This window comes from Triticum dicoccoides, chromosome 5A, assembly GCF_002162155.2.
Source record: "Triticum dicoccoides isolate Atlit2015 ecotype Zavitan chromosome 5A, WEW_v2.0, whole genome shotgun sequence".
In the NCBI taxonomy this organism is placed as follows: domain Eukaryota; kingdom Viridiplantae; phylum Streptophyta; class Magnoliopsida; order Poales; family Poaceae; genus Triticum; species Triticum dicoccoides.
The window spans coordinates 440,073,292-440,088,604 of NC_041388.1; the positions used below are offsets into that span (position 1 = coordinate 440,073,292).

Sequence of the window (15,313 nt, forward strand, 5' to 3'; positions counted from 1 at the left end):
TACAACATGTGGATGTGCTGCGGCTGTGTGAAGAGCTGCTCATGTACGGGATAAAAGTCCAACATATGTGGATAGAGATCCGAACCTGTATGCTCTTTCAATGGTTCTTCTACCCCGTACAACATGTGGATGTGCCGCGGCTGAGTGAAGACTTGCTCCTGTACGGGATGAAAATCCAACATATGAGGATAGAAATTGAGATCAAGATCAAGAGAGAGCCCGTAGATAGGGGAAGGGGGCCTCGTCCATTCGTCATCACGCTAGAGGAAGACGACCAGCGGGAAGCCCTAGCGGCGGAGGAACACCTCATTCTGGCTGGTTGAAGTAGATGTCCAGTTGTGTGTTGCCGCCTGGTGGGGAAGGGAAACGACGGGTTCCCAAGGAAGGTCATGCCCCTCGGTTACAAACTGTTGCGGCTCTTCACTGCTGAAACGAAAAACATGGGAACGGCTGTTACATTTGGAGACGGACCTGATGGGAATTAAATGTAAGTATATAGTGGACCGTGTCTTGAAAAACAAAGGAAGCAATGCATTGATAAAAAACCTTCGAGGGGAAGAAAAAAATACCGAAGAAATGAAGTGACGTGGCTGGAATTTGCTGGGGTGGCTAGACGATGATGTGGACGAGCTGCATGTTGAGAGAATAGGTAGTAGTGGGGATCAACTTCTTAAGAATGTAAGATTTGTACAAAGTTAAAATATTTCGTGTAAGGCAGCTTGTTTCTTATGGGAAGGAAAATATTTTTCAGAGAAGTAATAAATCATATCCTGGGGACTACGCACACAACCAAGAGCAAGAGTATTATACCAAGTATTAGCATCACCCTTTAATGAGAACGGAAATAATTTGAGAATGTAATAATAGTGAATCTTCTCATCATGAGCAAAAAGGGTGGCTATGTCATTTAACTTAGTAAGATGTGCCACAACAGTTTCGGTTTCATAACCATGGAAAGGATCAGATTCAACCAAAGTAATTAACTCTGGATCGACAGAGAATTCATAATCCTTATCATCAACAAAGATAGGTGAAGTAGCAAACTTAGGATCACATTTCATTCTATCATTCAAAGATTTTTCTTTCAGTTTGCATAATAATTTCTTCAGATCATCCCTATCATTGCAAGCAAAAAAGTCTCTAGTTGTCTCCTCATCCGTAACATAACCTTCCGGTATCTTAGGCAATTCATATCTAGGAGAACTAGATCTAATAGGTGTTTCAAGATTTTCAGTTTCAAGATCCTCATCAGTTTCAGCATTCTCAAAAGCTTTAGTTCTAGCAATTTTTTCATCAAGAAACTCACCTAGTGGCACATTATCATCAAGTAAGGTACTAGCATCATCATGAGTAGCATCATCAATAACTTGTGACATATCATGATTAATAGCATGTGCTGGTGTTGAAAGTCTACTTATAACAGAAGGTGAATCAAGTGCAGAGCTAGATGGCGGTTCCTTACCCTCGTCTTGGAGGGAAAAATCTTAGTCTTAGCATCCTTCAGATTCTTCATAGTGATAATTTGATAATAATCCCAAGTGACTCAACAAATATAGCTATGCTCCCCAGCAACGGAGCTAGAAAAAGGTCTTGATAACCCACAAGTATAGGGGATCACAACAGTTTTCGAGGGTAGAGTATTCAACCCAAATTTATTGATTCGACACAAGGGGAGCCAAAGAATATTTGCAAGTATTAGCAGTTGAGTTGTCAATTCAACCACACCTAGAGATTAATTATCTGCAGCAGAGTGATCAGTAGCAAAGTAGTATGATAGTTTTGATAGTAGTAGCAACATCAATAGTAACAGTAACAGTGATAGTAATGATTTTGTAGCAAGTGCAACAGTAACGATAGCAGCAGTAACTTAGCAAGAACAATATAAGATAAATTCGTAGGCATTGGATCGGTGAATTCTTTGGATGCTATTCATCATATAACAGTCATAACCTAGGGCAATACGGCACTAGCTCCAGTTCATAAATATAATGTAGGCGTGTATTCCGTAAATAGTCATACGCGCTTATGGAAAGAACTTGCATGGCATCTTTTGTCCTACCCTCCCATGCAGCGGGGTCCTACTGGAAACTAAGGGATATTAAGGCCTCCTCTTAATAGAGAACCGGAACAAAGCATTAACACACAATGAATACATGAACTCCTCATACTACGGTCATCATCGGGAAGTGTCCCGACTTCTGTCACTCCGGGGTTGCCGGATCATAACACGTAGTAGGTGACTATAACTTGCAAGATCGGATCTAGAACATAGATATAATGATGACAACATAAAAGGTTCAGATCTGAAATCATGGCACCCGGTCCCAAAGTGACAAGCATTAAGCACGGCAAAGTCATCGTTACATCAATATCAGAATATAATGGCAACTAGGGATTACATGATGAATCTCATCCAACTCCTCACTGACCAGCGAGCCTACACTAGTAGAAAAGGGCCATTTGTCCCGGTTCTAGAGGGCCTTTAGTCCCGGTTCTAGAACCGGGACTAAAGGGTCGTTACTAAAGCCTTCCCCTTTAGTCCCGGTTCTTACACGAACCGGGACTAAAGGCCGTCCACGTGGCCGCTTTCTGGAGCTCCACCTTTAGTCCCGGTTGGTAACACGAACCGGTACTAAAGGTATTTTTACGAAAAAATGAATTTATTTTATTTTTTTCAATTTTCAAATTTTTGAATTATTTTCCAATTTAATCTCTAATCACCCCTCATTAGTGCTCTATTTAACCTTTAATCTCTAATCACCCCTCATCATTCCAAATCATCTAACTTCCCGGCCGGTCACCCATCCTCTCACTACTCTAGCCTGAGCACGCTTAACTTTGAGGTTCTATTCCCCCTCGTTTCCAAGTCTGCACTTGATATTTTCCTGACAATAGTACGATGTCAATCCTATTAACCCTCAGGAGTTTAGCTTGAGTATGAAGTCACACGTTTCACTGTTGGAGTTTGAAACTATTATTCTAAAAACAATAATTATTTAGTAACACTAAAATTTCTTAAATAAGTAGTTTGACCATAGTTTGACCAGATTTGACCAAAATTCAAAAAATTGAAATAACTATTTAGTAACACTAATATTCTTGAATAATTATGTAGTAACACTAATATTTCTTGATTAAGTAGTTTGACCACAGTTTGACCAGATTTGACCAAAATTCAAAAAAACTGTAATAATTATTTAGTAACACTAATATTCTTGAGTAATTATTTAGTAACACTAATACTTCTTGAATAAGTAGTTTGACCTGATTTAACCAAAATTCAAAAAAAACTGAAATTTGAGCATAACTTTTTTTCCTTTTAGAATTTGAGGATTCTAAAAGTTTGCAAACAGGCCATAGGCCATCAAAATTAGATGCGAATTTTTGTGTTGAACATTTTGATATATTATACGTTTTTTTCGACATCGTATGCAAAAGTTATAGTCGTTTTACTTTTTCATGACACTTTTTTGCAAAACATGTCCACATTTAAGTTTTTAAATTTTCCTAACTAATAGATGTATTAATATAACTACATCTCGAAGAATTTTATTTTTTGAAGTTTTTATCATTTTCTTTTCTTTTTACAAAACTGAAAAGGCGATCCACGAGGGGGGTAGAATTTGAAAATGGGACGTTTAGTCCCGGTTTGACACACGAACCGGGACTAAAGGGCTCATTTGAACCGCGACTAATGCCTTTAGCTGCATGAACCGGAACCAATGCTCATATTAGTCCCGGTTTGTGACTGAACCGGGACTAATGGGCTTATCTGGCCCGAACGAAAGCCATGTTTTCCACTAGTGCTATGAAGGAATTACTTACTCCCAGTGGGGAGCATCATGAAATTGGCGATGGAGAAGGGTTAATGATGACGAAGATCAAAGATCCCCCTCTTCGGAGCCCCAAACGGACTCCAGACCTGGGCGCGCCTGGAGGGGGGGCGCCCTGGTGGGTTGTGCCCACCCAGGTGCCCCCCTTCGGTGGTTCTTGGCTCCAGAAATTCTCTTTTATTGTATAAAAAATCCTCGCAAAGTTTCGATGTTTGATCTGGATAACAACATTATATACAGGACAAGAAAGCATGTGGAGTTCAAATGGGCTGCAGATAATATGGCCCATTTTGCACGCGCTATTTTTAAAGATATTTGCAAAATGTAAGTACAAATTTTATTTTCAAATATTTGTGTGTTAAAAATATTTTACATACATACGATGATTAGTAGATATTGTTTTAAATATAAATCTATTTATTATGAAAAACAATATTTTAATAAACATAAGACAAAAAAATTAAGATATTTGTAAAACTTAAGTCATAAATTTATGTTCAAATATCTGTGTTTAAAATATATTATGCATACAAACAATCATTAGTAAATAAAACATTTAAATATAAACTTGTCTATTTTATAAAAATATTTAGTTAATACAGACATTGATTTTTTTATTAAGTAATTATGTTTAATGAATCCATAAAAAATATACACTCTTGTATTATATTTAAACTATACAAAATGATGAATACAAAAATTTAGTAAATATTTATTACTTAATAATATAATTTAAATATTATATATGATTTAATATTCATATCAACACTTTTAATTTTATATTATGAATATTTTTTATCATACAAATATTTTTATAATTCATAGATTTTAATATAAATATAGAAATATTTTTAGATAATATATAATGTTTTTTGAAAGTAGGTTATTCATTTGTATGTACAATTTTTATTACACACAGATATTTAAAGATTATGGTTATTACTGAAATTATAGTTTACATACTATCTACCAATTTTTTAAATACCAAACAGGTGCAAAATGGGCTGCATGAGCGCCTTTGTCCTATTAAATTCATATCCTTCACTAAAAAAAGAAATTTAAATTCATATCTCGCTAGTTATCAATTATCGACATATACATGTGCATGTTGTAGTGGCCAGGGTTTCTTTTGTGCTAGCCTCTGGTTGTGAGTTGGAGACTGATAGCTACACTTATTTATGTTAATTTCCATTCTATAATAACAGGTGGGACATGTACATATAGACTTTTTATCCTTAGCAGGCATCTGAATGTGATTGGTGTAGTGGCTACACTTGCTAGTGTGGTAATCCCGGGTAGTGCGTTCCAGACCTTGTGCGCCCAACTTTTTGCGTTAAATTTCGCATTACAGTGTTTGACTTTCCTGCAAATAAAAAATGAAGTTGTTTTGTGCAAAAATACATCGTGGTGGTCGACTTTTCCCACGGAAAAAAAATTACAAGGGTGTTTTGTGCAAAAAAAACTCTCGGTCAAGCACCTCCGGTCAATGACAGGCGGGGCCATACACACCAATACGCCAGCATGCGTATTCTATGACCGTATGTGCACACTTGAGTCAAGTTGAGTGACTACATTTCTGTATTTTCAAAATTCTAGCACCAAACTGAATATCGAATGCAAGTTCTATGACTGCCTGTGATATTACATCAGGGATCAAACTCAGGACCTTTCGAGTCTCTCAGCGACAACAACCAACTGAGCTACAAATTTTGATGTTGATTAGTCCCACCTCCAATTTTTGAACCGGCTTGCACCGAGTTTTTCTTTGAGGGGAACCGACTCAGACCGGATAATATACCGGTCCCAGTAATCAATAAATAGATGGATTTTTTTGCCGGATAAATAGATGGATTTTTGAATTAAAGAATGGATTGTGGGCTTGAAAGAAGGATTGTGGTAAAATATGGGATATTTAAAGGAAAGATTATGGGCTTAGATACGGATGCAGTTGATTTAAAGGAAAGATTTTGTCTTAAACGCATGTGACAAGGCTGATTGTAATGAGAGTATCAAGTATGTCAACTAGGTGATTTTAACGAGGTAAATGAAGAAAAAGAGGATTGGGTACCATATCATGATACCGTATCATAATAAATAATGTACTAGCATGTGTCTTACATGGCAATAAATAATATCATTCTAAGATACTAATATATAATACTATGCATTACGAAGATGGTATCGTACACTAACATATGCATGATACTAACTTATGATACTACCCATTAGGCTTCCCATAGTGGGTGGTCCAAAATGACAAAAATTCCCTATGTTGTCCCCTCCATCCTCGCACTATTTATTTCCCCTCTCATCTCCGTTTTTTCTTTCATCGATTTTTCTCTAAAAACACCTCAACCGTCCCACATCTTATTGACTTTCTTTCTATCTATATCTATATCTACATCTATCTATCTATCTATCTATCTATCTATCCATACCTATATCTATATATCTATATATATACCACCTGAAAAGGACACGAGGTTTCCGTTCCACTCTTTCTTCGTCCATACCTATATCTACATATCTATCTATAATATTGCCTTTGTATTAAATTAATTATCTTATATTTGTCTAGATACGAAGAACCTAAGACAATTAATTCGGCTCCAAGATTCAAAGCAATATAGGCTGTTGGATCGACATGGGTGGACGGGTGAGATCTGTTGAATGTAGATATGGATTTATATCTAGTATGGATATGATAAGGCTGTGACCTCCAAATGCTAGATAGATAACGTTGAAATAGGCGCACACCTGAAGCCTATATATATAGACCGCAAGAGAAAAGAGTACGTGCACTTGGTTTAAAAGACCTATTCTAGCGTCAAGATGGTTCATCAGGATCAGGGAAAGCTGGTGCAGGTGGTAGCCGCGGACGTTGGACTTGTGGCTCCGCCGAGCAGGTACGTGCTAAGCGAGGAGAACCGACCGACCACTGTCGATCAGCAAGCCAAGCTAGTTATCCCTATCGTGGACGTGAGCCGTCTGGCCATGCCCGACGATGTTGAGGAGGCGGCCAAGCTTCGCTCTGCACTGCAGTCATGGGGCCTCTTTGTGGTGACGGGCCATGGCATGTCAAAGGAGTTCCTCGACGAGATCCTCGAGGCGACGAGGAAGTTCTTCCACCTGCCGCTGGAGGAGAAGCAGAAGTGCGGCAACGTGATTGATGGCGTCAAGTTCCAGAACGAAGGGTACGGCATCGATCGCATCGACTCCGACGAGCAGATCCTCGACTGGTGTGACCGGCTCTGGCTCCAGCTCCAGCCGGAGGACGAGAGGCGGCTCCAGTTCTGGCCACAGAATCTAAGGCACTCAATCAACACATTAATTGTTACCCTTGGTGATTTAAAATATTTTTTTATTTGCATTTATATTGGACATCATATATAATCTACAGGGATCTCCTACATGAGTACACCTTAGAGAGTGGGAGAGTGACCATGGATGTGCTGAAGGCCATGGCAAAGCTTCTGAACCAGGAGGAGGGCTTCTTCATCAACATGGTGGGTGAGAGGTTCAAGTCATACTCGAGGTTCACCTACTACCCTCCCTGCCCACGCCCGGACCTCGTGAACGGGCTGAAGCCGCACACCGACAACTCTGTCATCACACTCCTCCTCATGGACAAGGACATCGGCGGCCTCCAGGTGCTCAAGGACGGCCACTGGGTTGATGTCCCCGTGCTCGGTAATGACTTGTTGGTCGTCGTAGGCGAGGGCATGGAGGTATGCATACACACATACAATTACTTTAGGACTTCTACAATGGACAAATATGCAACGGTTTGCAGTGATCATGAACAAGACTCTCATTTCTATGTATACAGATAGTTAGCAATGCAATCTTCAAGGCACCATGGCACCGTGTGGTGACGAGTGCTAACAAGGAGAGGCTGTCACTGGCGATGTTCTACCAGCCGGAGCCGGAGAGGATCATAGGGCCGCCAGGGGTGCTGGTTCACGAGAAGCGCCCGGCCATGTTCAAGAAGTGCCTAGTCCAGACCTTGGCCGATGGATACTGGGATGCGTTTGCAGTGGGAGATCGCACCGTCGACTTTCTTAATGTCAGGATAAATGCTGAGGCCGACGCCGAACTGGAGGGGCGCGCAGTGGTTGCAAACAACTAAATAATTTGCTGTAGGGAGTGAGTGCATGATGTTCCTCTCTCCCTCCCATAAGTGTAGTGTGAATAGGAGTTGCTCGATGTACTTCGTATATGATCACCTCCATGCAATAAAATAAAGAGCCGAGTGCACAACCGGTGCTTAAACTTGACGAAAATGGTCACGTTAATACTAAAACGTGCGGCTTATATTAAACTGGTGAACATGCAAATACAGTTTTAATCACGACCCGATACAAAATCGACGCTGACTAGGCGCCAAGTGAGGCTTGGGGCCTTTTTTTTGTGACCCTCTATATTTTGCGAGCATGTGTAGCCATCCCAATCATTACCATCTGTTGTCTAATATGGACACGGCTTCTTTATAGCCATTGAAGTGAAACAGTGAATACAAAATTTATCCAATATGAAAAATTATGGTAGAGGAAATCAAACTGATGACGTCATGGAAACCTACAACAGGTACTTGCCACTCAACCGAGAACGTATCTTGCCTATAATATACAAAAAATAATAATTACATTTCAGAAATTTACGTGTAATTTCAGAAAAAATCACTTACTAATTATAATTATATCCATATATTTATATTTTTGAACTCATCCATATATTTATATTATAAAATATAATAATTGGCTGCAGTCAGTCCGGTCCATGTTTCACAAATTAGACCTTTTTTAGAATTTTTTTAAAAACATATAAATTATAATCACAGTAATAAAAATGAAGTTGTAATATTTGTACGTTGTAAATAATATTCATACAAATAAGTTAAATTAAAAAAATCTACGATTTATTAAAATGATGTATTATTATGAAATATATTCATAAAATTATGAAATTATTATAATATATTACATAATATTCATTTGAGGATCGGCAGTCTGGTTGGACACTAGGCTCTTATATACTTATCCATACAAATATTTCTATTAATTTTTTTATAATATTTTTTTCATAAAACACACAAACTTTTATTTAAATAAATTTTTAAGGCAGAATAATTTTATATTAAAGCATGAATGTTTTTATTAAAATGGTGATCATTTTAAAACTTATATGAGAATATATCTAAAATGTACTTTTTAAAATTACTTGCACAAATATATATTTTTATAATTTATTTTTAGTTTTTATAACATAAAATTTAATATATATGTATATTTTATATAATTAAAATTAATAAGTGAACAGTTACAAAATTATGTGAACATTTTTAATTATATTTTATTTTATTTTTATCCCGAGCTCCCAATTTATTACAACTACTAACTTTCAGTTCACTAAACTTTCTTTTAGCAGAGAATTAGAACTCTATAAACTTATGCTTCCAACGAAAAGCTAAAAAGTTTCAACTAAATAACGAGTGATTTTCAAATCAAAATGAACAATCTTCAATTAAAAACAAAATCACATAAGTGTAGATCTCAAAGCAAAGTAAAAAAGCTACCATCTCACACACATCATTTTTATTGGCTAGATTGGAAATTGCGCCTCACGATTCATCACAAAAAGAACCACAATAGAGCTTTCAATAAATATTCTTAGTACCGCTTCAGCGGGATTTCTAGCGTGTGTACCGCACAAGCCGGGGAAGCGAGCGGTCGACTTGGGGGTGTAATTTTGCATTGAATCACTGCCCTTCTCCATCTTGTCACAATGTGACTCCCACATGCATCATCTGTCTTCAAGGTGTACACCCTTACCACCCCCAATTCAACAAGTATCCTTGATTTAAAACTTAGAAGCGGAGAGCTTTCTTATTTTGAGATTCGCTAGGTGATTTCCATGATTATAAGTTGATGTAAACACCGTTTCATGGTTCACCCATATCAGATTTCTTTGATCTTCGATTTGGTACGTACTTGGGTATATTCTTGTTTTTATTGACCAAGTTTCTTTTTTGTTGTTTATACCGGAGTGGATATGCTAGGGTGTACGCATATAACTAGCTTGACTAATGAGGAAAACCGAACGGGTTCCACATCTCTTTGACAGGTAAAGCATTCCTTTTGCTTTTTTGTTGCTATTAAATTTTGTGTATGTGATGCAAATAGAGAAATGGGAAAGTAAATATTAATATGATTCCGATTTTTCACCAAACAGAGAGCAAAAACATAAGCTGACGTTGTCAGAATAAGACGCCTTAACATATAATTTAAGATAGGGAAGTAGCTATATCACACAACTGTTCAAAACATTATGCAGCAGTTCGACAGTTCAGCTCGGACATCGAGAGAAGCAGCTCCCCCCTCTCTCCCGTGTCGCTGGCCACTCCGGCCGCGACGGCCACCCACCACCCCTCAACGCCGCTTTAACTCCATCCACCGCCCCTCCGGGCGCCCGCGGCAGGCCATGTCGTGCTGCCCCCCTGCGCTGGCCCCGGCCTCGCCGGCTGTGAGCCTTCAATGGAGCTCTCCGGTTGGGGGGGGGGGGTCCTAGCCTCGCCCAGCGGTCCATCCGAGGTGCCGGCGACGCCCTTGGTCGTCCCCTACGGTCCGTCGGGGGTGCCGGAGACCCCATCGATCCCGTCGCCGCGGATTCTCAGGAGCCCGCCTCGCTCCCCGCACGGATCTGGGTGCGGAGGCCTTTGGACCGGTGGACTGTGCCGCCCCTCCTCCCTGCGAGCGACCACGCCTCAAATCCATCGTGGTATGTGACTCCCCTTTGCCAAATCCGGCCTCCGACGCCATTGATGAGGGTTGGTCGATCTACAAATCCCGTAAGAATAGGAAGGCCGGCTTCGATCCGGTGGCATCTGGGTCGCGCCTGCAGGGCAAATGGCCCCATCCACACCCCGGCCACCGCCCGTCACCGGGTAGAGATGCCTTCTTAAACAGATTCAAAGGTCTCTGCCTTCGTTGCCTCAGCACCCGCCATCGTAGAGTAGACTGCAGAGATCCTCTCCGCTGCATTATCTGCAAGCTGCAAGGACACTATGGCCGTGAATGCCCACAAAATCCACGAAACAAGGGTAGGGGCGGCAGTGCTTCACATCGATCAGTGCACGAGCGCCTCACCTTCCCCCCGCCCGCACACCAGTGGCCGGCTCTTCCGGTCGCCAGCAACGCGCCCATGGAGCCTGCGGCCCTCATCGACCACTCTCGCCGGCCGCGCAACAGCCACAAGGTCATCGCCTCCTCCCCGGCGCTGGAGCACCAGGCGTTCCTTCTTCGCCAGCACGCCGTGGTGCTCACGGCGGTAGGCACTACCGCGCACGCGGCCATCCCCCACTCCATTGGTCGCGCACTCAAGAAGGAGTTCAAGATCCCGCCCCACCTGCTGCGCGACACCAACCATGACCCCGAGGACTTCTTCATCTTTCTCACCATGCCTACCCACAAGGACCTCGTGGTGCAGCGCGGCTCACTGTCGGTGGACGGTGTGCCGTTCCTGCTTGAGCCATGGCGGGAGGACGCCCACGCCGTTCGCCTCAAGTGGATGGTGCACGTGCGTGTGGTGATCGAGAAGCTGCCCATGACACTCTGGACGCTGGAGGGCGCGGTGGAGGCCATCGGGGACAAGGTGATCGTGGATCGCCTCGACAGCCGCATGCACGAGCGCGCCGACACCAAGCTCTTCGCCTGTTGGGTCTGGTGCTGGAACACTGCCCACATCCCAACCAGGCGCACCATCTGGAAGCACGCCAGGGGGCGGGCCGCGTCGACGAGATGCTGGGCTACTCCACCCCGAGCCACGCGGTGGCGCCACCCCCCGAGCTGTTGCAGTACGATCTCCTGCTCCATCTTGATCGTGTCGAGGACTGGACACCGCTCTCGCCACGGTCGTCCCGCTCCCCCTAGAGCGGCATTCCTTACGACGACGATGAGCCTGACGAGCGCTCGTACCCCCGTGTCGAGCCTAGCGTCTGGACGCCGCGGGTGGAGGACGGCCGATGCACCCCGGAGCCTGTGTTGTCCATGTGCTCGCAGTCCCGTGCGGGGGGGGGGGTGTGCCGGGACATGTCTTCGGGCGGAGCCCGACGCGACCACGACGGAGATGACTCTAGGTACCGGCGGCGATCATGGAAGGACACGCTCCTGGGCATGGGGCGCGCAAGGGACCCTGCTCCAGCGGCCGCCTCGGCGCCAGGGACCGCCAGCGCAGCCGCACCCCCATCTCCCGCCACCGCCAGGGCGTGCCTCGTGGCACGCAATTGTGGCATGACAAAGAGATGCCACACGCCCCTGTTAGGCGCAGGGAGATGGCGCAGCCCGGCGCGCTGGCCCGCCCATCCAAGACCAGGAGCAAGGAGCCAGTTAGGCACAAGCCGTCCAGAGCAGGGGAGGGGGCCTCCAATGGCATCTCCCTGTCCGCTCCGCCACGCAAGCTCGCCCCGCCTCCAGCACCGGCCCCCGAAGCCGACCCGGTGGCTGAATTCTTTGAAGGCGCAAAGAATACCCTGACGCTCCCGTCCCGATCCGACGACCAAGCCTCAAAGATCAACAAGATCATTGCTGCCAAGCTCGACAGACCGCTCACCTTCACCCAGGAAGACGGCGAGGGCACTGATGAATCCCTGGATCTGGGGCCTGCTCTCTCTCTCTCTTGCATGCCACACACCCCAGGTGGCATGCACGCACGAATTGCATCTGGGCGAGGTCACCCAGAAGGTCACGGAGCTGCAGCTGCTTGGTGAAGAAGAAGTACCGGAGACGCAGCCCCTCTTCACCCCCTACCCCGTGTGGTGACCGGCAAGCCGCCGGCCCGAGACAAGATGCCAGCTAGGGCTTGAAATGCCCCGAAGCCAACCAGGCAGAGTGCTAGGCAGGCCAGCAACCCCTCAACGGTGCCGCTCTCGCAGAGGGCCACGCTACGCATCGTGCACGGGCTGGGGATCCTTGGCCCAAAGGAGAAGATGACAGCTCAGGCGGCCGAAGCTCTCATCCGCCGTTTCGACGAGCCGCTCTCAGGCACCGACATTGCTGCCATTGCCAAGCTCACCCGCCTCGACGCCCACGCCCTCAAAGTCATTGTAGGGGCCCAAGACGGTGACGCCCCAGGGCCATCCGTTGCACCATGCCAGTAGTCTCCACTAGTGTCCCCCGTCGACGACGGCCAGCCATGTGCCTAATGAAGTTAACTTTAGTTATGTATCTGAAACCTTGTAACAGTAGCTGCAGTAGGAGGTTTAGTGTTTGCCGGCGGGGTTTTGGGCCTATTGGTGGCCGCCGGCAACCCCAGGATAGATGGATGGTGTACTCATTTTCCCTTCAGTGATCCCCAGTCGTCAATGGTTTTACTTGCACGCTACACCTGTAGTTCATCTCATGAGCACCCCTCCATCTGCAAATGGATAGCACGCCCTGCACTATAATGAGCTGGAATGTTAGAGGTTTAAACACGCCAGCCCGTCGCTCTGTAGTTTGTGAGGCTGTGAGCACGCATAGGCTAGCTATTCTATGTCTCCAGGAGACAAAAATCGAGAACTGGTCGCCAGCGATAGCAAAAGAAATTGGAGGAAGTAGACTAGATGATTGCGTCGTGCTACCTGCCATGGGAACACGAGGAGGAGTCGCCATTTTCTGGAACTCCAACACTGTCTCCGTTCAAACCCACGCAATAGGCCAGTTCTCCATCACGGCTAAAGTTAGTATAATCGGAGCCCAGGACTACTTCTGGCTGACAACGGTCTACGGGCCAGCAGATGAAATACGCAAGGATGATTTCCTTGCCGAAATCGCTAGGGTGGCCCCCCAGCCAGGAGAGGCATGGTTGATCAATGATGATTTCAACATTATATATGAGGCTAGGGACAAAAATAATAGCAACATCAATCGTAGGATCATTGGCAAGTTTAGAGCGGCCATTGATGCAGGGGGTCTACGTGAAATCAAATGAAAAAATCGCCGCTTCACTTGGAGCAACGAGCGGAGAAACCCAACCCTCGTTAGCATTGACAAGTTCTTCTGCATGATAGCATGGGAAAGCCTCTTCCCAGCACACCTGCTGCACGCCGCGTCCACCTCTTGCTCCGACCACTGCCCATTGCTGCTTGCTGCGGCGGCGGCCCCTCGACGGCGGGCAAGATTCAGATTCGAGTCCTTCTGGCCTCGGCACCCACACTTCCACGAAACAGTACAGGGCATGGAATCGACCCATGACGGAGCGTTGTGCCTTTGCAAGACTTAACACTAAGATGACTCGAGTGGCTAAGGATCTGAAGATTTGGAGCAAGTCGATGTTCAGCGATGCGCGCCTCCAGCTACACCTTGCTTCGGAAATCGTCCTGAGATTAGACATAGCACAGGAAACTAGGCCCCTTCTGATGATGAATTCCATCTGCGAAAAGCCCTCAAGCTGCGAATTTTAGGCCTGGCTGCAGTAGAGAGGGCCCGAAAAAGGCAGGCGTCCCGAATAACTTGGCTCCGGGCTGGCGATGCACCGACTGCCTTCTTTCAGGCGAAGATTAGCTCCAGAGCCCGGAAAAACTTCATCCATGCGCTGCACGGACCAGTTGGGGCAGTCACTGCACAGGAGGACAAGGAGAAACTGATTCATGATCATTTCCACTCCTTGCTGGGCTCGACGGCGCCGCGGAGTGCCACCATCAACTGGACCGCACTACAACTACCACAAATCCACGGTGGTGGCCTCGACAATCCTTTCACAGAAGAAGTGTGGCTTGCGATCAAGTCCTCCCCGGCTGAGCGATCGCCGGGGCCGGACGGCTTCTCCGGCAACTTCTTCAGATCCTGTTGGGCGCTGATCAAAAGCGACATCATGGCGGCCTTCTCTCAATTCTACAATCTTGCTGGCAGAAACTTCGCCATGCTCAACACAGCCCTAGTAGCTCTCCTACCAAAAAAGATGGGGCATCCACCATTAGTGATTATAGGCCTATTAGTCTGATCCACTCCATCGCCAAGCTTATCTCCAAAGTGTTGTCGATGAGGCTGGCCACGGTCATACACACCCTCGTCTCCCCAGCTCAGTTGGCCTTCCTTCGCACCAAATGCATCCACGATAGCTTCCTGTACATCCAAAATTGTGTCAAAGCTCTCCACCAAAAAAAGACCCCTGCACTACTACTTAAGTTAGACATTGCCAAAGCTTTCGATAATGTGTCCTGGGAGTATATCCTTGAACTGATGCAAAAGTTGGGGTTTAGTGCCCGGTGGAGAGACTGGATCGCTCTACTTCTCGCCACCTCATCCTCATCCTTCCTCCTCAATGGCTCCCCGGGCCGCAAGATCATCCACCGTCGAGGACTCCGGCAAGGAGACCCCCTATCGCCCTTCCTGTTCATCTTGGCGATTGACACGCTTCATCATCTCTTAGAAGAGGCCATGCATCGACAGCTCCTTGCCCCCCTGTCTGGAAGAGAGCTCAAGCTTAGAGTCAGTTTATACGCG

General features: G+C 45.1%; 1 protein-coding gene across 1 annotated transcript; it reads left to right on the top strand.

The window, feature by feature from the left end:
- The first annotated feature begins 6,646 nt into the window (after positions 1-6,646).
- On the top strand, positions 6,647-8,110 carry LOC119297581 (protein SRG1-like). The gene is made up of 3 exons (XM_037575317.1): positions 6,647-7,144; positions 7,234-7,561; positions 7,663-8,110. Exons 1-3 carry the CDS (start codon positions 6,666-6,668, stop codon positions 7,960-7,962), a joined length of 1,107 nt encoding a protein of 368 aa, XP_037431214.1. The 5' UTR covers positions 6,647-6,665; the 3' UTR covers positions 7,963-8,110.
- Positions 8,111-15,313: the final 7,203 nt, after the last annotated feature.

What these genes read in the sequence shown, in the direction of transcription:
- LOC119297581 (XM_037575317.1), top strand. Translation starts at nt 6,666, where the DNA reads ATGGTTCATCAGGATCAGGGAAAGCTGGTGCAGGTGGTAGCCGCGGAC. An exon ending in TTCTGGCCACAGAATCTAAG is followed by an intron (nt 7,145 to 7,233) that starts GCACTCAATCAA and finishes TATAATCTACAG; the next exon opens with GGATCTCCTACATGAGTACA. An exon ending in TCGTAGGCGAGGGCATGGAG is followed by an intron (nt 7,562 to 7,662) that starts GTATGCATACAC and finishes CTATGTATACAG; the next exon opens with ATAGTTAGCAATGCAATCTT.